The sequence below is a fragment of the Cinclus cinclus genome, chromosome 11, assembly GCF_963662255.1.
Source record: "Cinclus cinclus chromosome 11, bCinCin1.1, whole genome shotgun sequence".
Lineage (NCBI taxonomy): Eukaryota > Metazoa > Chordata > Aves > Passeriformes > Cinclidae > Cinclus > Cinclus cinclus.
The window spans coordinates 9,504,466-9,526,983 of NC_085056.1; the positions used below are offsets into that span (position 1 = coordinate 9,504,466).

General features: G+C 41.8%; 1 protein-coding gene across 1 annotated transcript in view; it reads right to left on the reverse strand.

The window, feature by feature from the left end:
* Positions 1 to 16,477, reverse strand: part of SLC6A2 (solute carrier family 6 member 2) — a 56,376-nt gene extending 39,899 nt beyond the window's left edge. Inside the window, exons 1-2 of the mRNA XM_062499700.1 lie at positions 16,448 to 16,477; positions 13,998 to 14,304 (exon numbers count right to left, since the gene is read on the reverse strand). Of these exons, the coding sequence (XP_062355684.1) occupies positions 13,998 to 14,304; positions 16,448 to 16,477 (337 nt within the window). The remainder of the gene's footprint in view (positions 1 to 13,997; positions 14,305 to 16,447) is intronic.
* Positions 16,478 to 22,518: the final 6,041 nt, after the last annotated feature.

Sequence of the window (22,518 nt, forward strand, 5' to 3'; positions counted from 1 at the left end):
TGTTTGGTTTTTGGGGTTTGTTTGTTTGTTTGTTTGTTTGTTTGTTTGTTTGTTGTTTGTTTTGGAGGTTTTAATATTGTTTTGTTTGGATTTTTTTTTTGTGTTTTGTTTTTTGAATCAAGAACTTCAGCCTTCTTTTTAGAATCTAGAGAGACTGTGTGAACTACACTAATTAATTACAGTGCAATAGTGATACCTGCTTTTCTGTCTGAAATTGCCACCCTACAGGTGGTTCTTGGTGTGGCATGCTCATGCACTGGTAGGTTGAAGAGCTGTGTAGACACTTCTGGCACTGACATTAAGTTATGATACCCACTTTCTGAGCTATGCTTTTAAAGCATCAGGAATGCCAAGTTTATATCCCTGAAATGTTTTCCCACCTTAATAAAAAAAAGCCTGGGATGAGTCCTCTGGAGCTGAGCCCCTCATTTAGGGAGTATTTGTCCTTGCTTTCTCAGGATTGCCCCTGTGGGAGCTGCTCACTGTCCTTGTACCTGCACCACTGTACAGGAGGAGATTCCCTCGCAGCCATGCCCCTGGCAGAGCTGATCTGATCACATCAGTAGCCACACAGCAAGGCAAGGTGTGTGAGATGTGCTTTGTGCTGTGCATGTAGCAGGGCTTTGCCTGGTTCTCAGCAATCTGGGGTGGAGGTTGTTGCTCTTAAAGACTGCTTTTCTTTTGCACGTTTTCAAAATAAAAACCAGCCTGCAGCCTCCAAGTTAAGCACCCTCTGGGGAGGATGCAGTACCCATTTTAGGCAGCATGAGATTCATAACTGTGCCAGGGTAAAACAAAGTGCCCAAGACATCTTAAATCAGCTCCAGACAAGTGCCAAGCAGCTTTCAAGAGGATTAATGTACAAACCAATAGGAGGTAAATGACTTGAAATTCTATTAAAGAAGAATCAAGCACAACAATTTGTGGTACTCTTTAAAACTTTCCTTACACCATTTAGTGATTAATCCAAATCTAAGTTGTAACTTCAATTTTTGTACTCAAGGACTAAAGCAAAACATTCCTTTTCCTTCCAGTCTTTATTAGAAAATTATTTTTATTAGTGTAATAGTATCTGTTTTATCTTAATCTTTACAAACTCTTGCCTAACAGAATTCCTTAAATTCTTTCCCTCAGTAAAGGGTTATTTCTATTACAAAAGTGTGAGACCACCAATGTTCCCATCTATAAGAACTCTACTAAACTAACTTTTACTCTTGGTCATTACAAATGAAGCCTTCAGGATGAATGTTCTTTCTGATGCCACTAAAGGAAGCAGAGTAATTGTACTGTAAAACTACATATAATGCAGGCTTAAACAGGGCTTTAAAGCAGAAGGCAAAAAGTTACATACCCTATAAAGCCATTCTCCATGTTTTCTTAAAACCCACTATGTGCAGTTTTCTGGTATTTCTTAGATATGCTTTCTAAATTACAGATATTGGACATATTTGAAATGAATAGTGTGTTATCTAGCCATAAAGAATATTATAGAATACAAATGCTGCATCATTTTAATTTATTTGTAAACTTTAATGGCTGTGTGCGGTGCTATTAACAATGATATTGGCAAATTTACCATTGCAGTCATGGCTACTGTATGCATAATTGCCTAGAAAAATTGAAAATCCTGTACTCTTATCAAACTTATAGCTACTTAGTTATTATAGTTACTATAGTTATATAGTTATGCTAATATTTTGGAAAGCCTGGGCAATGGTAATTTCCAAGTGGGTGTGGCTTCTTTACTTTGTACCTTTCTGTTAGCACTGAACACAGGAATTTCACAAAACCTGTCACAGCATTTTTCACAGAAAAATTTTCCTTTTGGGAAAAATCTGTATTTGGCACAGGGTAGTGCTGGTAATACTCTGTGTGCCAGCCATTAAGTGGGCTCTCTGAGGATCTGGGTACTGTGAACACAAAGTGAAACTTCTCAGTATCATCCTTCCTGCAGCCGGACTGTAAGAATTACTTCTGTTGACATCAGTTTGCTTGAAAGGGTAAACTAAGTCTTATTTAGACCAGTATGAAATCACAATGATGCTGCACAAATCTACCTGCACTGGGTAGCAGCACCCTTCTTTCATTTCCCATCCTCCAACTACTCAGCTTTTTCAGTGGAAATTAATACGACAAAGTTTTTCTTTAAGTCTGCAGCTTGAGCCTTATGTTTGCTCTTAGTGGACTGTTTTCCTAATAGGTTTCAAGCAATGTAATTTTCCCCTCGGTCCAAGCTGTCCAGTACATGCTTTGTCACTGCCATTCTGCAGGGCCTCCTAGATTGAAATGCCATGGAAGAATGTGGAAATTGTCCCAGGGCCCATCATAGCTCCCTGCCAAGATGAGGCAGAGTCCTATTAACAGTTTGAAGTTAAATCCTTCTTGTTTCATCACAGTGCAAACTTGTGCTTGGGCAGATTGCAGGGCAGTTTTGTTCACTGATTACTCAGACCTTATGATAAATCAGTGGCTGAGTTCTGGTGTTTTGAACTTGTCACACAGTGGCTTTTTTGTTTGTTTGTTTGGGGTTTTTTTTGTTTGTTTGTTTCTTTCTAAACAACTTTAAACACGTAATACATCATGACTGTAAAATGGTATTTAGAAAGAAAAATATAGGTGATCTTGAAGATCTCAAAATCTCTTAATTTAGGGTCAAACACAGAGATTTTGTCATCAGCTTCTGTATGAGTCAATGGAGGATTAACTGGCTGTTCAGGAAGAGCCTGGTAACTGGTTTCTGCCTTTCTTTTAGGGTAGAGTCAAGAGAGTAACTTGTTAGAGACTAACTGTATTCTTGTAGCTACCAATTTCAAAAGTTCAAAAACCATGAAGTAGGCCCCAGAATATTTTATAATGTATGATCTTCTACTACAATCCCTTTATTTGCCTGCTTGCTTTTAGTGCTGAATTTACTTTGTACTTTCCCAGGTTTTCTTTTCAGCCTTGAAAGCTAGAAAGAGATTCTTGCCTAATCATTTGTCCCTATGAAACTGTGAGAGTAAAAGGCACTTCTTAAAATAGTACTTTTTTTAGCCCAACATAGGCGAATGCTGAGGTCATAGTCTAACTCTCACAGAGTAAATCTATTTTGTGTAATAATCACCATCATTTATGTAATCCTGAGAGTTTGCTTTTTAGGTAAAGTACTGAGCTATTGTACTGAGTGAAGATCAGTTACTACTCAGTGGATGTCCTCTGTATCAGTTTAGTCTGAATAGCTTTTTGTTACTTTACTCTGTTTTTCTTCTCACATAATTCTTAGTCTGAAAATTCTGTCTACTTAGGAGTCCTTAAGAGAGAGAAGTCTGTTATTTGGGTTTAGATCCTGGCTCTGTTGACGTCAATGGAAAAAAATCACCCATTGACTTCAGCTGGGTCAGGATTTCTCCCATGTGGTTTAGGATTCTATTGATTTTAACTAAGGCTCTAGAGCCATACATACATGAGAAACAAACTGCAGAAAAGAAGCAAATGATCAAACTCTTCCCCAAAACAAAGTCCTGGACTGACTTTGATATCAGCGTCACCTGTTTCATAAACTGATTTGCACATTTGAATCTCTCTTCTGAAAGGAGACAAAGCACTGCATGGCACAAACGATTCCTTAATTTTGTGCTAAACTGTAGAGTTAAGATGCCTGTGTATGGCTCTAATCTCCTCTCAGTTTGAGGGTGTGAGCTTGGGAGCTTTCTTCAAGCATCAGTCTTGCTGCACCTCAGTAGGCAGACACACCCTGCATGCTGATGAAGAGTCATGTACCAAACACACTTTGGAGAGTGGCTTCTAAGCTGTAACTTGATGTTTTCATAACATTTGGCCTTGAACTTTCAAATATCATAGTAAGTCCAATATACTTAATTGTGAAATTACTGTGTTGTGAAATAATGATTCCTCTGTCGAGAAGGAAAGATGCTGAGACCTCCTGAAATGTGGGTCACATTAACATAGAAGAAGAAAAAGGAAATCTTTCAACTGTAGAATGTAGAGTCCTGAAATTCTGTGTGGTGCTTGTTTTTTCTTTTTTTTTCTTTTTCTTTTTTTTTTTTTTTCCCCAAAGGCAAATCTTCTGAGGGAATTTGGAGCACCTTCTAAATTTAGGATTTGAGAAATTGTTTTCTCCTGTATCAATCCTTGGGGGAAAGAAGAGATTGTATCTCCATTTTATTCTTGCACTTTTATTCTTTCACTCTTTAAAAAAGTTCAGGCTTAACCTCTTGTTATCAATGGATTGTGTCCTTGCTGTCATTGTGGCCATGCTGACAAGTGAGGTCCTACAATTAATTAGGCACTGCTGAAAGCTGCCACTCCTATAATATCCTAATATATAAAATTAAGTGGGAAATCCAAGAATGGTTTGCTTGGGAACCATCTTTGTTATTACTGGGCAGCTCTGTATTAAAAAGTAATGAGCCACCATGAAATTATTTTTTCCAATGAATGTGACATTAATTATGAGGTTGGGATCTCCCAAGACCTGTGAGGATCTACTGCTCCACCTTGTGGTCTGGAAACCGCTTTCCATTATTGCACCGAGTGCTGTGCCAGGAAAAGTCCAGCCTCTTTCCCCTTTTTTTATTTAACTGGAATTTGACTGGAATCAGTATCATACTTTCCCTTGAGATATGGATCTTAAGGGCAAGTAATGCGCTGTCACCTTTGGCATGCTTCAGGATAGACATTGCAAGAGGTCTTTCATTACAGAAGAGAAAAATAAAAATGAAGATATCAGTGAAGAGTGCTGTACACACATACCCACATAGGACAGGAGGTGCAGACTAAATTAAAAATAGATGGCAAAACCCAGGATGCACAATACTCAGCTTCTTGATTTGGATTGTCAATGAGGCAATTGCAGAGGGTTCATCCTTCCATGCTGCTGTTGGGCCAGAAAATCAGCTTATTCCCACAGTCCTGCAGTCTTCAGTAAAGATGAATGCTGTGCAATTGCCCAGCCACAATCCTTACCCTACATCAATACCACAAAAAGCTTCAGCAAGAGTGCTGTAGCAGAACAGGACAGTGCTTGGAATCGTGCAATAGCTTTCTCCAGCTCTGAAATAAAGACTGCAATGGAGTAATATTCTGCTGTGGAAATGGCAATTCCTGGGTACTTCAGTGGGGTGGGATCAAACCAGCGCTGCTCTTCTGATGCTGGGTTTGTTATGGGGAAGCAGTTTATAACAAAGCATTGCAAGAAAGACTTTATGTCTGTGTGGTTTAACACCACCAGTCTGGGAGGGTTGGATCCCGTTTTGGACACCTAGTATACATTCTTAGACAATTATAGTACCAAACTCTAGCAATCAGTTAATACCTACATTAAGAACACAGCTTCTGTAACCACTTGTGCTTTTGGAAGTGAGTGGTTGTGTTCATAGGGAGTAGGAGCATATTCTATAAAAATGCCATATTCTATAAAAAGACTTATTGTATAATAAGGGCAGTTTGTCTTACTACATACCAGCAGTCAGAATGCTTGTCATAAAAAAAATTATGGACTGGCAACAAAAAACTGCCTGCCCAATCCTGCCTGAATTTTGCTTAGTAATATGTTATCACAGAATTCTGTACACTGGAAAGTTGGTAGTGTTCTTTAGATGAATATGAGTGTAGAGAAGGGCATGGCTTACACAGCCAGACCTCCTTGCTGACAGTTTCTGCTTCTGAATGGTAGACCTAGTTCCTAAAATGCTGTTCTGTGCTGTCCCCTTTGTCATGCTTCAGGAAAGATTGCAAAACTTGTTTGAATAGAGAATAGGGGAAAGGAGGAGTGAAAATAAAACAAAGGATAGTTTTGATAAGTAGTTTAGAGGTCCTTTCCTATGGTTTTCTTGAAGAATATGTCATAAGGCAAGGAAATTAACTGTTTTCCTTCCATGCCTCTCACTGCCTCCTCCCTTCTTTATGGATTAAAGGTTTCAAAGGCTCTGTGGCTAAAATCTATACAGAATTATACAAAAGTTAGGATGCTGAATTATGCTACAGTTTCCCAGAATTTTCATGAGAACAGGAATTATTCAACAGTACAGGGGATCTAGGCACTTTTGGTGCCGAGTTCCTGAAGGACTCAGATATGCATCTTTAGGAAATCAAATTGTGAATGTCAATAAAGCCTTGCATTCTGACCTGGCATCAGTATATAAGATCTGCACAGTTAGGATGAAACTTCTCCATCAAAGGTTCAAGACTTGAAACAAAGGTAGGGAGAAGGAAAGCAGATGATTAAGGAGTTGTAGTTGGAGGAGGCAATTACAGGTTGTCAAGACATGGGTAATGGGTTGCTAGCATGAATCCTTTGTCTCCAAAAGCCTTAAGGAAGGAAAACTCAAGGTTTATAACCAGTGTGATATTCCGTGATTCCTTACATACTCTTCACTGAAAATGGATTGGGACAGTGGACTTGTCCTTAATACAATTTATTTCAACTTTAATAATGATAGGATAATAATAGGAACAACAATAATAATTACTTTCTTCTTGTTGTTGCATTTCAAGTCAAGAAGTTGAGAGTCAGCTGCAAGATTCCAGGGGTATTGGACAATTCTTAAAGTCCCTTTCAACCCAAATAAGTCTCTGTTACCATATGTACAGAGAAAATGGAAAGTACTGAGAGTGAGGTGTAGTGAAAGACCCAGAACTGTTTTACAAAGATACATCATTTAAATTTGTGTCTTGACTTATAAATTGCAATACTTTAGTATAACTCTATCTCCAAGTGTAGAATTATTTGATTATGGTTTACTATTTTGTAATAATGTTGAGAGCAGTTAGATACAACAGTGTCTAACAACTACATGTAATAACTGCAATGTATGTAAATGCTATGGAATTTACAGTGCAGACCAATATCAGAGAACCACACTGCAGTTCTTGAATATTTAATCAATTGGTTAAACTGGGACAAAGGCTTTACAACTGGGAGTTGCTGACGTGCTTACCATCAGACAGCAAAAATGAAGACATGGGCTATTTGATATTGTTTCTCAATAGTGCTCAAAATTCTTTAAACCATTCATTTCCATTTTAATACACGGCAAGAGGTTCAGTAATTTATGAACTGATTTTAATCCATCGTTCCCCTCACAGTATATCTAAACTCTTACTGAAGCTGTCTGTTCCTCCTGATCTCATGTGTAAACAGTTGTATTATCATTCTGTTTCATATTGGTCTAAGCATGGAGAAGAAGTACCTGCCTGGAAATAATATCTTTAGACTACTGGAGCTGTATTCACATATTCACTAAACTGACAGACAGGTTTGTGGTATTTTGCCTAAAAATGAAAGTGAAATTCTGCCCCCAGATCATGTAGACCATGTCTCAGTCTCTTTAGAGATATTTTGGTTTCTTCAGCAAAGAGGGGCTGTTGGCTGCTGCACTCCTAACCTGGCCTTTCTAGTTTCCATTACTCCCAGAGGTGAAGAAGACGTGAGTGAGAAAGCAGACACATGAAGCTCACGTGCCTGCTGTTTCAGCTTGAATGAGTATCCAAACCTAGGACCTCAAGTCAAACTGTAAGAAAGCCCAGTATTTGTTTCAGTAGGAGTTAATATGAGCTTTGAAGGCTCCCTAATGTGACTTGCAGAATTTACTTGTGCAGGAATGGTTTACTAGGGATCTTTCAGTATTTCTGTTCCTTGGCAAAATTGAGAAGGGTGTACAGGAAGGAAGAGGGCTTGGGGGGAGGCAGGGAATGGGAAAACCTTAAGCAGACATTTTAAATTTTCAAAACCAGAACTAAGTTTATTTCTTGAAGCCTTTTCTACTTCTTAGTTTAGAACAAAGTACTTCAAGTGGTAATCAAAATGTGCATCCACTGTACTTGCAAAGATGCATCTTTGCTTTTGTTAGCTGGTCCACATCAGCTCTTTTATTGTCAGTAAAGCTGGAAAATCAGTTTTGGTAATTGATTGCAGCACCTTTTAGATCAGTTCTGAATACTTGCCATGCATCAGTCACGGGATGGTCCTCTTAAGGAGTAACATCAATCTGAATATTATGAATCTCATCTAGAACCTTTCTATGCTGGTGCATCTCTAGACCTTTGTAAATTTGACACACTAAGAGTTGCTAGAATTTTTCAGGGACAAATAACATCTCTGCACAGGCAGGTATTTAGCTGAGGGTATATAGTGTGCCACATGGTATTATACCTCAGAGTCAAAACCAGGTTTACAATTGATGAAAAATTTGGGTGAGAGATTCAGCTCTTCCCTCTCAGCTATTCTTAATACTTCATATGTTGTAGGTGTATGATGCAGTAGCTTATAACCCTGCAGAAATTCCCGTTCTGAAGATTTATTTTGTGGAGCCAAGACATGTAGAGCAGAACAGGGAATTTCAGAGAAGCAGCTGGCCTGTGAGCTCCAGTGCTGAAGAGTCTGGGTGAATCCATGCCCTGCATGCACCAGGTGATTAGTGGCTGATCAAGGAAGGGAAAGAGAAGAGATGGAGCGGGAAAGGGAACAGAGCATCTGTGAGCTGGACGCTGACTCTGGATCTGGGAAAGGGGGTACTGCCACAGCACACAACTGAGCACTGTCCCTAGTGTCACAGTATGGCTGAGAACCCAGAGCTCATGACCACAGTGAAGAGATCAGCTAGCAGTTTAACCTATCTGAGGTCAGTGGTTTGATGTGCTAATGAGAACTGAAAACCCCTTTTTAGGAAACCGAGATCACTCGATTTGCATCTGAGCTTTGATTGACTGATGAGTCAAACTCTTGGCGTAGGCTTTGCAGTGAGATTACTTCAAAGTTGATTTTTTATTATCATCATCAATGCTATTTTGAAATACAAACTCTGATATTGTAAGGCAAAGGCCATCCACCTTTGAACTGTAATGTGCCAGGTTATATTCTTCCCCAAAATAGTGATTAAATTTGGTGGCAGACACTTTGCAAAACTGAGGAGGCAGAGTGTAGTGGAAGGACGAGGTGGTGCTGTCAGCACCAGTTTGCTCTCAGTGGAGTGGTGAGGTGGCCAGGCTCCCAGCCCTGTGGGAGGTGACAGCTCCCCGTGCCAGCTCCATGGGTGACAGCTCTGGGCTCCTGACTCTGCTGGGCCTCTTCAGGGATGTTCTGATCTGGTTTATGCTGTCTATGGTACCTGTGCTGAGGATTGCTCAGTCCCATATCACAGCTGACACAACTATGACTTGGACAGGGAGCATTAGGATAAACTGTAAGGTACTTCTGCAGTGTACTGTACTGATTGTTGGCAAACGGCTTGTTGAAACAAACAATTTCTTCTGGAAAAACTGTGGTGCAAAAACACTTCAAAATAACACTGCAAGGGAGATTTAAAGTGTGTATTATGGTAGCTAGAGTAAAGTTAAAATATTTATCTGCCACTATTCTTAAATTCATTAAAAACTTAATCTGATTCTTATGATACAGTAAGTCTACGGTGACTAATCTGACAATTACATGCTTCCTAATGAGTAGTCTGAACATGACTGACCTTGCAAATATTTTAGCTCACAAAAGAAGTACTTTATATTGGTAAATTCCTTTTCCCCAAATTTCAGAGAGAAATATTAATTCTGCCTATGACTATGCAGTAACAGGAAACAAAAATGAACATTAATACTGAAAGTGTCTTGTACAAAAACTACAATAGCTTGTTAACTAAGACTGAGCATCATCCTCCCCCACTGTGAGCACATCAGTTAATCATAGTAGGCATTACTCAACTTCATCTGGCATCAGTAAAATTTCAGATGTAATCCAAATATCAGGGTAAATCTTTCTCTAATTTGATGAGAGTATAATTTTAACAGTAGCCTTCTTTAATTCACCATAGCCTCTTGTAGAGCTGGGGAGCAATTATAATGTTAGTTGTGTTATAAAGAATTCTTTGGACTACATTGATGTTGACTACTTACAGGGAGAGTTATACAGCTAGGGAATCTTTTTCTTAAAAATAGTTTTAAAAAATAGTGCTCTTGCCAGGAAGGTTATAATGAGGATATAGCTCTTGTAAGATTAGCCAGTAGAAATGATCATAGCTGATTTCTCCATGACAAGCCCTGCTCCTTTGCAAGTCTCACAAATGTACTGCAGAAAAAGTATTCCATCTGCTGCAAACAGTGCTGTTCCTTTGTGCTGTGAGCAGCTGGCAAATACATGTAAGTTGTGGTCTTTTTTGATCGGCTGGGCTGGCAAGGTGATATTTGAGAATTTCCCCTTTTGGAATGTTGCCTTCTGTACTTGGTGGGAGCTTGCAGATTTTCCCCATCTGTTCAGTGCCTACCCTATCACCTGATAATTACTTTAAAGCACACAGTGGACATATCATGGTTCCAAGAAGTCAGTGAGGGCAAGAACTCCACCAGCCTGTTCATACTAAACTGTCCTGTAAGCTTTCCATGGCACGTTTCATATTACCATACAGCCACTGGATCTGTCTCTGCCCTTGTAAGGCAGTCAAGTCCTATGAAAGTAGGTAACTGATATAGGAAAATAAATGCTCTAGATTTTTAGATCTTACTAAAGACTAGGATTTTCTTTCTTTTCTTTTTTTTTTTTTAATAGCAGAAGAATGATTCCAAAAATTACAGTTGTTTACAGAAAGGTTACATTCTGCCATCTATCTTTGTGCAGAAGTCCCACTGGGGTCTCTCAGCAGGCTACTCCCAAAAACACAGATGTTTCTGGCTATTCATTCAGCGTTTTAGCTCAGCTGGATGCTTCTTACTCTCCAGCTTCTTTGTTACTGGGAGCTTGTTAAAATATAATTGTTTCTTTTTGTTACCACCACCAGTGCTGTCTCCGAAGTTACCTAACAAAAAAAAGTCTGTATAGCGGCCACTGGGTGGTGTATGACTTGTGTAAGTAAAACATACTAAAGTAAACTATCAGAGTTTTGTTTTGTATAAATGGAACTTCCACATCTAATCCAAAAGCCTCCATGCCTGCTTTTTTTTTTTTCCCTAGAAAATTTCTCTGGAGTTTATCAAAGAAAGAAACTCCAGGACCTGGCTAGTAAAAAGAAGGGAGTATATATGCATCCATGTCCTCATAAAATTCAACTTTTAATGGGGGAATACCGTGTGTGTTTATATTTTCCTTTTCAGTTCTTGTATGTTTCCATGCTTTATTGAGAACCACGTACTTTTACAAGCATGGAAAGGCCCTTGGTGTGTCTGCAGGCATCTTGAATTAGTCATAGTTAGTTTTAGGATGCAGTCCATATGTCAACCACTTAACTTTTGTAAGAAATGTAAAGGAAGAGGCCATTTTCTACTACTTCCGTGTCCTTGATGTTGCTGTTCAACTTCTAAGAACATTTGTAGAACCTTCATGGATGTAGCTTTTGGTAGGATAGCAGAATTTTTTTTGTTAGGTAGCACAAGCTATGCTGACCCAGGACTTATCAAATGGTTGATAACATGTTCATAACCCACACGTTTGACTGTCCAAAGTCAGCTCTAGTTAAGTTACTGAGGCTGAGTAAGTGCTGAGCCTTTCCAAATAAAGGGAAACTAGAGGAGGAAGAGGAAAGGAAACATTTTACCTTCCACTGCTTTACTTTATGCATACTATCCAATTCAAGTTTAATCTGTTCTGTTGGTTTCTTCTTTACCTAGCATCTATTTACTTATAAATATCAAAAGGCAAACTGTAATCCTAGTATGAGCATCCTGTAAATGTTTCTTATAGGTTAAGTCTGAACGTGGTAGAGAAATATGAAAACAGCTTCTGATTTCATCCCTTTAATTTGCTCAGCATTCCAGAAAAACTGCTAAGATACTGAAATTGGGGTTTCCCCATGTCTATATCCACATACCAACTTCTGTATGGGGAAACACAGCAATTATATGAAACCCATTGTGTTATCCTTTTGAGGCAGCAAAAGTTAAATTAGTGCTAGAAAGGTTCCCTCATGCAATAGGACTGTGGTGGTGGTGGTGGCAGGGGGAGTTATTAAAGATATTTAAGAATATCTGTGGAATATTTAAGAATATCTGTGATTTATGACTGGAAAGATCTCAACAAAATCCAACAATATCCCACAGCTCTGCCTGTTGCCTTATGGTTTTTGGTCTTGTAGGAAAATTTACGCATAAAACAAACAAGCTCCCAAACACAGTTTGAAAGAAAGAAGGGACTGATCCGGCTTGAAACTCAGTAAACTACTTTTAGAGCCTGAAACTCTCACAAGATTTTCTACTGACTAAAACTGATGTGTATGTCCAACATAAGAGGCAATGGATGGAAAAATCTTAGGATATCAGAGTGCTCTCGGTCATTCTGTGGACTTTGGTAGCAAAGGGCCTCTCCACTTGTGCCCTAAAGGTCTGATTTTGCTTTAATGATATGGAAGAATTACTGCAAACTTTTTGCTGAAATGTGTCTCTTGTAGCTGTTGGCTTTCTCTTCACTGTCATTTGGAAGTATTTGAATCAGGAGACGATAATGAAGAGTCAGTTTTTTCTAGCTGAACTGACATAACATAATACATGGTGGCTAAGCAAAATGCAAGAGTTGCAGGCTGTTACCTTCTGTGCCTGAGCTGGCAGTAAATTATAAAGGAAGTAGGTTAGGAAATTAAATGACCCAAATTACAACAGAAAAGAGTTCAGGCACTCTGGGTGTCACCTTGTGCAAGTTCAGATAGGGTAATATATCTCCTTTCCTGAGAATTGCCAGGTGACGTGGAGATGTGGCAATGGTGCATCTGTCCTGAGCGGTATGAATGATGCTGCTGCCACACCTGCACCTGACACGGCAGGAGCCTGCTGGGTTCCTGATGCACTGTGCAGCTGTAGTATGAGTGGCTGGGACTATTTTTGGACATAACGAAATAAGGATGGAGGTTACTTTTCAGTACTAACTACTTTCTTCAGTCTGTCTGGGTGATGAGCAGAGAGGTTTTCTGACTCCTCTCAGAAGTTTTGGAGGTACCAAGCTCGACCGAGTGTTTCATTAGCACCAGTGTCCTATAAAGTTCCAAGGACAGGCATAATTCCATGTCAGTTGTTAGGGACTTTCCCATTCACCCTGCATTCCTATTTTCCCAGGAAGCAATTATTTTATGCTAGAAGTGTGAACTGTTAGCCTTTATCACCAGGCAACCACAGCATCCCTATATACATACATACCTACATACATAACTACCTTTTAGAACGTGCTTTCTCTCTGTGAGATCTATCCGTGTGGTTCACCGTTCACACACAGCTCTCCATCTGCCAGGCAGGGTCTGTTCTTTCTGTGTGTGATTTGAAAGCACCCCAGGCACCTGCCCGGCTTGCAGATGGTGTTACTCCATCACAGTCTGGAGTCATCACTGACAACACAGCGTACTTCAGGGAGATGAAAGAGGATGATGGAGTTAAGGTCTTACTGAAGACATGCCAGACAAGCTGAGCCAACTATAGTTACTGTGTGTAATTTTTTGTTGCTGCCATTGCCAAACTGCGCAGGAGGTGAGGTTTTGTTTGTAACAAGTCTCCTACCTACTTTGGAGGGGGGGAGAACCCCCACAGTGCAGAACCGAGGGCAGAAATCACGATCGCACATTAAAACTGCCCCCAGAAAACCTTTCAGTGGTCTGGCGCTAGCTCTTCTGGATGCTGTTTTTCTGCTGGAGCGTTTTTGGTTTGGCCATTCTCCCCCTCCTCCGCCCCCTCCCCTTTGGAGCTATTTTTTGCGAACGAAAAAAAAAAAAAAAAAAAAAAAAAAGCGTTAAGCAGCCCGGAGCGGCAGCAGAAGGCAAATACGCCTGTACTCAAAAACTAAGTTAAACTTCGAGGAGTGCGCGAGCGGTGTCCCGGGTGCTCTGGGAGCGGGTCCCCGCTGCCCGGGAGGAGCGCGGAGAGCCGGCGAGCGCGGCGGTGCCGCCGCTCCTCCCTTCGCCGTCCGGCACCGCGGGGCGAGCCCGGCTCCCGGCTTTGCCCCAGAAACTCCGCCAAGAGCAGCGGGATGCCACCCTCGCGGCGGTGCGGCTTGGGGCTGCGGGGCAGGGGAAAAACACCTCGCAAAGCGGTTCTCTTACCCCCTCCATTTTTGTAGCAGAGGTACGGAAATCGCCAGACGTTGGCCAGGTCCACGGCGAAGCCGATGACGGAGAGGAGGAAGTCGATCTTCTTGCCCCAGGTCTCCCTGTCCTGGGTGCCGTAGCGCGGCGCGGGGGCGGCGGGCAGGAGGCTGCTGCTGGTGTACTGCACCCCGTTGTGCTCCTTCACCAGGATCAGCTCCACGTCCTTCTTCGGCGGCGGCGGCGGCGGCGGCCCCGCGCGGTCCGGCAAGGGGGCCACCACCGACACTTTGCGCTCGGGCTGGACCTGTTTGTTCATCCTCGCCTTAAACATCCAGAGAGAGCGAGCTGAGGAGGGGGCGCGGGCGCGCAGATAAACGGAAGTGCGCTTCCCGCTGGAGGCGACTCCGCACTCAGCCCGGCGGTGTCAGCGCGGCGGGAGCGAGGCACGGCCGTAATAAGAGCCATGCAAATGAGGCGGGAGAGGGGGGACCGCGGCGCCCGCGCCCTCCGGGGCGCCCCCGGGGAGCGGGGCTGCCCGCGCCTTCTTCCGCGGGGAGCGGCCGCACCTGGGGCCGCCGCCCGGCCCCGCCGGCTTCGACCCGCGCCCCGCACCGCCCGGAGCCCCGCACCGCCCGGAGTCTCCACTGCCCGGATCCTTCCACTGTCCAGAGCCCCGCACTGCCCGGAGCCCCGCACTGCCCGGATCCTTGCATTGCCCGAAGCCCCGCACTGCCCGGAGCCCCGCACTGCCCAGATCCTTGCACTGCCCGGATCCTTGCACTGCCCGGAGCCCCGCACTGCCCGGATCCTTGCACTGCCCGGATCCTTGCACTGCCCGGAGCCCCGCACTGCCCGGATCCTTGCACTGCCCGGATCCTTGCACTGCCCGGAGCCCCGCACTGCCCGGAGCCCCGCACTGCCCGGAGCCCCGCACTGCCCGGATCCTTGCACTGCCCGGAGCCCCGCACTGCCCGGAGCCCCGCACTGCCCGGAGCCCGCACTGGCCCTGGTTCCCCGCCCAGTTACTCAGGTCGGCTCCGTCCCGCCGCAGACTAAGGCGCGCTCGGAGCGGCTGCTTCCCTCCAGGCAAAACACGCATCCCGCGTCCAGCCAGCTGAAATTGCCGTTAGCAGGCAACAGGTTGGATTGCCCACTTCCCTTCTTTCTCGGCTGATTTCCCCTGTCCGCTAGTGTGGCTTTAGTTAAAAAGCAGAATTTTTGGCTTTTGACATCAGAACCCAATGGGATGCAGGCTGCATGACAGAGCTGGACACTGCTAATGCTCCTGTGCCAGGGCTAATGGATGCCCAGCTTCTTCTTTCGTGGCAAGGGTGAGGCTGGTAGAATTCAGTTGTCAGGTTGAGGCATTTCTGGGACATTAGCTATTTGCTGCTATTCCAAATGGAACCCGATTCTTTTACATGTAAAATGGGCAAAGAATTATCTGGCAGAACAGTGATTGGTGCCAGAAGTTGGCTCAGTACAGCTGCAGAAAGGGGTTTTCAGGGACTCTTCTTGTGAATAGTAACTCTACATTCCATGTCAGTTAAGGGAATAAAATATGTCCACAAAAGACAGAAAACAGCTCTCCCTCCCCAGTATTAAATAGCTTCCCTTCTGTCTGGCATCAGTGAGAGCAGGTCAAGACACACAGGATTCTCAAAGGTGTTACAGCCTACCATACTTATTTACTCTGCTAAGGTTGATAAAATACTATTACATATATTGTAATACATGAAGAGGCGCTAGTCAGAGTTCATAAAGAATACCAGATTTCTCTGCAAACTTGGAATGTGAAAAAGAATATCACCTCAGACTTAAAGTTCCCATATTGGTATCCTCCCCATCTCTCTTTAAGCCACAGGCTAAAAAGATGCTAGAAAGACAACTGGTGACAATATACAGATTTTATGCCTTCACAAAAAACCACTTGATTCAAGCTTCAGCATCCAAGCTCTGATCTGAATCCTAAAGCCTTCATTTGGGTAAGGTATTTGAGTAGTGGCTATACTGTTCCAGAACACTTAGGTGCTCAGACCATGCAGCTCATATGTTCTCTTTTGGTTACTCTGTAATTTCCTGTCCTCATCTCTTTCCAGCACACCACACGAGACCTTTTTCTCTTCTTTTTGACCCTCCATGCCATGCATGTTGTAAGTCTGTATGACTACTCCATAATGCCCTAGGAGCCGTTGCTGTTCTGTGCAGCGCAGCCCACGGGATTGCGCTCGTGCGCAGCTGTGCTGCTGCCTCCTCCTCGTACCACCCATCAGTCACTGCACCACATGCACCAAATGCAGCAAATACAAACGTGTTCCATGCACTGCCCCCAAATATGCCTGGCTTGCCTAAGTTTAGGTGAGTCTGCACCCCCATTCTCCCACAGCAAATAAAGGACATGCTCTGTTTAAGAAACAAAGGTTCTTGGCTGCACAGCCCAGAAGGCATCTTGTTGACAAACTCACCAGATAGCACTGGGGGTGTCTCTGTCCCATTCCCTGGTACCTTTGGGGAGGGGGAAGATGAATGAAGGAAGATTGCTCCTTCTTGGTTCCACCACTCAGGGACTGCAGTCTCTCTGGGAGCTGAAGAGGTAGCCTAGCCAGTAAGGAGCTTTTTAAACCTGGTACCCCTCTCTCCACGTGACTATTACTGCTTTAATGATCTGCACAGACTTCCTACGCTAGACAGTGGCACTCCCATATTGCTTCTGGAAAAATAAGGCCTTGCTAAGGAACACCCTTTTCCCCACAATGTCTCAATTAGCTGAGCTTGATCATGATGTCTGTGGTGGGAGGAATCTAGAAAGCCCCCGCTTATTTCCTAAGAGAATTAAGTCTCTCTGCATATATGTGTATATCTATGTGTGTGTGTATATATATATGCTTTAGTTCTTGCATGGAAAGTGTGCACAATCTGGTTAATGTAATATCTGCTGCACCCTCAAGGTAAGAAAGTCCTCAATTGGATTTTATGAAAAAGTTGCTTAATCTTGAATCTGTCTGGATCTTGTTATGCCTAATGTAGCCTGACAGTGGGTAGAGTTGAAGTCAGAGAAGAGAATATTGTATTTAGAAGCCTCAATGGGGCCAGGCAAGATGGTAGGATGTTAGTGATATACCACTGTTGGCCGGGAAATAGGTTGTAATTTACTTCAGAAAATAGTCAGGCATTATAGTGAGGTTAGTCATCAATTATTCAAATTCTTGTCTGTCACTGCTTGTGATGTATGGGAGAATATACTGTGTGCTGTAACAGTAAACTGAGGCTGCCACTCACACATTACTGTCTAGGAAGAAAAAAACCCAATGCACAAAAATTCTGTGTGTGCTTTCAGAGCTCGATTTGCTGGTAGTGTGAAGGCTCACTGTGTTTGTTGGCAGCAGGGTGTGAATTCTCCAGTGCTGGCAGCACAGCCCTCTGCCACTGACACTACAGAACTACAGGAGCTGCCTACAGTCCTTCCTATGAATGTAGGAACATCATCTGAGGAGGGTGGTGTGAAACTGTGTTCAAATTTGCTGGAAGTTGCACTTTACAGTTGATGCATCTGTAAGAGTCTTGCTTCATGAAGTGTCTGATACACTTGGTGCAAGAGTTTGGCAGTTGAGCCAGACAAAACAGTAACTGAAAAAGGATGTAATTGTTTTATGAGTAAACTGAGGTACATGTCACTGAGAAAAAAAAAAAAAAAACACACCACTATTTAAACCAAAGGAATCACAATAAATTTAGTGGGAAAATTAAAAAAGTTCTAACTATCAAAGCAATGAACGCAATGGGAACTAAAAGCTTGGGGTTTGGGATATTTTTTTAATGAATAGATTTTTATGACAAAATTGTTTCAGACTTGAAGACTTGGGACATCAGTTTCTTATTCTAATCCAACATGCAATGCAAAGAGTAAAAGGGGCAATGAATATATACACCAAGTATTTAATTTCATGTCCTGGTACATCCACAGAAACTCATTCTGACCTTGAGGCTCACCAGCATGAAAGACTAAACATTTTTCAAATGAAGTGCATAAGTTGAATGAAGTTAGGTTTGGTTATTCTGTAATAGAAGAAACTTGGGGAATAGCCAGTTGCTGCGGGAACTGGGAACAAAGCCTTCTGACTAAATCAATGTTAAAAGGATTTCACAGTGATAAGAACATGGCATTGGCAGGAGTGCCCATCTTTCTAGGTTAGCAGGTAAAGAATGTCATGCCATAGACTATACTGGGCATCTTTTAATGACAGTGGATATATCAGCCCCAGCTTCTTGGACTTTTAAGAGTGGGTTGGGTAGGTTTGCTTCATGGTGTCTCTAAAATCACAATGCCATTCCAAATGTAATGTTTAGTTAGTATTTAAAACTTCGATGTTTTATTGTTAGCAGGCTGCTGTCATAGTACCTCTTCCTTAGAGCTAGAGAAATGCATCTCTTTCACTGAGAAGGGTGTGTTTGGGTTGGTCCAACCCTGCATTTTGGCAAGTGTCTGTCATGTTACAAACTATCTTCAGACTGAAAAGAAATATTACAGAAACACACTGCAGTATTTTGGTATTCTGTTCATGTAAGAATGCCAAGTTCTAGGGGAAGACAAGGTTTCTCCCTGTTTCTCGTCATAGCAGCTTTTGTAACTTCCTTATCACATTGCTTGAGACTGTCACAAATACACACCTCCAAAGCTTGTTTTACCTGGCATCTGCTACTTCTGGCATCAGAGGACCTTCACGAGACCATCAGTGTCACCCAAGCAAGTTATCCCATGGCATCTTTTTCCTTTTAAAATGTATAGAATATGTGTGTGTGGAGAGGATGACGTTAAAGTCCAGGAGTTTTAGCCCTCATAATTACACCAGCGCTCCTTCTCTACAGGCATAGCTTTTTCACCTCCCTCTGACCTCTTTCCAGTTTACTAGTGCTTAGTGTCTTTTAAAAATTTAAATCTCCTTTGTAACATTTCCCACAGTAGCTGAGTTTCAGCTTCAGCATATTCTTTCTTGCTACCTGTTTTGGATAACTAGCTCCTGCTGCTGCTTTAGCATCAGCCTTATTCTGTGTTAGAGATAGTTTTATGAGAGTGATTTGCAAAGTTGCATGTAAGTGGGGGGGAACTGGGAGCACTCCCAGTTTCAGTTTGACTGTGCATGAGGTGCACTCCATCCTCCTCCCTTATCTTGGCTTGTGCAAGAGACAAGTGGGTGCAGGGTCCAAAGGGTGCAGGGGTGCAAAAGGTCCAAATGGGAGCAAGGGCACACATTGGCCTCGTCTTTGCTTTGAACAGTAGGAGAACCAGCACAGCTGGCTCTGCTGTAGTCCTTCCTCCGAGTTCACCAGGTTATACATCTATGTAATCTTTCTCTTTTCTGGTAGGAATGAACCTTTCTTGAGAAAAAATGGCCTAGATTTTAGATGAAGTCTTACCAACCTCTAGTGAAATAGTAACAATTCCCAGGACTATCAGCCAAGATTTTAATGAGAAGGGGATCTCACTTTCCTTTTTCACATCTCTACTAAATGTTTGTACACAGACAGGCTATAAACACCCAGGTCATTCCTCTCTGTCACTTCTGTAACTCTTCAAAACCAAGTTTACCATTTTATTCTGTTTGCTTCCATCCCATCTCTGTTACGTTGGGTTTCCATTTTTTCCCTGTGAGTCCCATTCTTCACTGATTAAATGTTGCCCCTCAACTTAATCATCTCAAAATTTCATTAGCAAACACAAACTTTTGGGAGCATATTATTAATGCAAATATTTAATAAGATTGTTCCCACTGACAGGTCTTTCAAGATGGGTAATCTCACTCCAAGCCTGTAATTATCCTTAAAGCACAACATAGTATTATATCCTCTTTAGTCAGTTCCTTTCCTGTCTTAACAATTCTATTTATCTCCATGTCTTCTGCTCAGACTAACAATTACAAATGTCATTGTAACAGCTACTTTTGTAAAGTCGTGATAGATTAATATCTACCTCATTTTCCTCGCTTTTATAAAAGGCAGTTATGAGAAAAAGGTACCAGATTAATCTGTATTCCTTTGGGAAGCTGGATTCACATGTAGGAGTTTTCTGTGCTTATACACCTGTGGGTAGAATTCGTGAAAAGTGTTTTAACTTGGGAACTCCTTGTGGTCATAGCATTATTTGCATCTGCCCAAATCAAGGTTTTTGTATTTATCATTTCTGTCATCTGCAGACCCCAAACAAGACACCTCACTTGACGTCCAAAGCTAGACTGAGATATGACTCAAAATATCTAGTGTTAAAAAATTTGCTGAATTGCATATGACCCTAAGATGAATTTTTCACTGCACTGCTGATGGCAAGGTGCTGGGTATTATTTTCCTCCTGTTGAAAAGACTAAACAAAAAGCTAGAAGCAATCTGTTCTTACTGGCTGGGAGGACCTGTCCTATCTTTTGCTGCCAGTCTCTTGCTGATATCTCTGTTTGTACAGCAAATATGTCCAATTGTACAGGCTGCAAAAAAAAAAAAAAATACTGAGAATGAGCTTGATATCTTGCTGAACTAACAATAAGTACATTAATACATGTTACTGATCTTCAGTTTATTGTGTACTATACTGGTCATTGAACATTATGTAGCCTCATTCAGTTTAAGAGGGACCATGTACCTGTATCTAAAGGCACAACAGGATGAATTCTTTTTCCAAATGCAAAACAGCTGGTTTCACTGATTACAATAAAGTCCAAACAAAGAGTGAAAACCTTTTCATTATTAATGGCTGGTGCTTTCTACTGGACGTAATATTTGGGATCAAATTTCTTCCTTTGATACAGAAACAGAACTCCCTGTGGCTAGTGAGAATGACATGTGGAAAGGAGATGTCGAAATGAAAGCCTCATCTATCTAAGTTCTGTTTCTCATTTTTGAGAATTCTCATTTTTAAAAGTACTCAGAAACAATCAAATTATGGTAAATAAAGTTGTTTTTTGAGTAACAGAAGGCATGCAAGAATAGGTTCACACTACAATGGCCCAAGTTTTACACTGTGGCTATATTCAAAACAGAATTCTGTTGTGCTAGGTGCTGGACATCCACAAGGACAGAAAAGAAGTTAGATTCATCTGATCTGCCTAGAAGCAATGAGCTTTCTATTGCTGTTACTTGAGAGAAAGGATCATTGTGGCTGTTAGTGGTCCTAAGGCAACTCATTTCCTTAAGTTTTGATAGTGTGATTCCATGTGTTTGAGACAGAAAAGACAAAAATCCAGCAGCTAATTAAAAATAGTCTCCTCAAAAACACTGAAAAAGACAAATGTTTTATATCCTTTAAAGAGAAGGTGAATCTCTAAAAATATAAGCTTTTTAAAGGATTCAACCCTCAAAACAGCTATTAGTTTAAGAGTGAAAAATAGTTTCTCCAAAAAGCTTAAGAAATTTTTGTATGTTTTGCCTTATGAAAGTTTACACATTCATCTTACAAGTATCTTCACCTCACATATATAGGTTTGAGTGGGTTTTACTCACTTTTACTGTCCAAAATCTTTGCAGTTCTACAGCAATAGGCACATCAAGTTGTGAACTGATTTAGTACTTGGAAACCTCCAGTTGCTCTTAGTTGTAGCATTTATCCAAGTGCAGCACCAAGTAGCAATTTAGTTTCTCAGCTAACATTGAGTAGTTTGGACAGTTCTAAGTAAATTGTTTTTGTTGAGCTGATTGTTTTAAAATTAAGCCTCCAAGCACTGAAAGAATCAGCAATGCCAAAGGAGACTCAGAGCCTGTCCTCAAAGTTATGACAAGTCAGGCACTTGGCAGTTTTCACAGTGACCTATATTTTAATATGGGCTATTGGATTATTTCTAAAGAGGCTTCTTAGCCATAAAAGAATTATGCTCATTGGCTGGGCTGTGGCAAAAATACAATTGAATTAAGGATTGAAATAATTTAGGATCCAGCTGGACAAGTTGTCCCTGCGGCTGAGCAGTAACAGATGTATTAAGCATTGGAAATTGCACAGAAAAAAAGGTATAATTGATCTAAGGTAACCTCACTACTTTATATTAAATAAATCAATGCTGATAAGCTGAAAGGTTAGAAGCAAGAAGCTGAATTGGAGGAAGGTGGACTTGGAAAAAAGCAACTCTAAGTAAAACAAGTTAACTTTTATGTCCTAAATATGGTACATATGGGACTATGGACCCTCGATTTCTCTAAATACAGTGGCCATGAATTTCCAAATCAGCAGAGCCCTGGGGAGTGCTGGGGGACGTGAAGGAGGGGTTGCATTTTCTATGTGATAAACAGAAAATTATAATTAGCCACCTCCGTGTTAATTTGTGCACCTATAGTCATTCATCACTGAAAAGCCCAGGTGACCCACAGGGCTCACTCACAGGTACCTGTATCTATTTCTGCTGTTCAGCTCAAGGATTCAAAGGGAAGGCTGCATCATAAAAACCACATTACACGGAGCAGTGAGGTTTTTGGAGCGCAGTGTGCATGTGCAAGTGTGTTAAAAGAAGAAGGCAAGCCCAAAATGTTGGCCAGTAAAGCAGAACACAGTAAATTCCTTCTG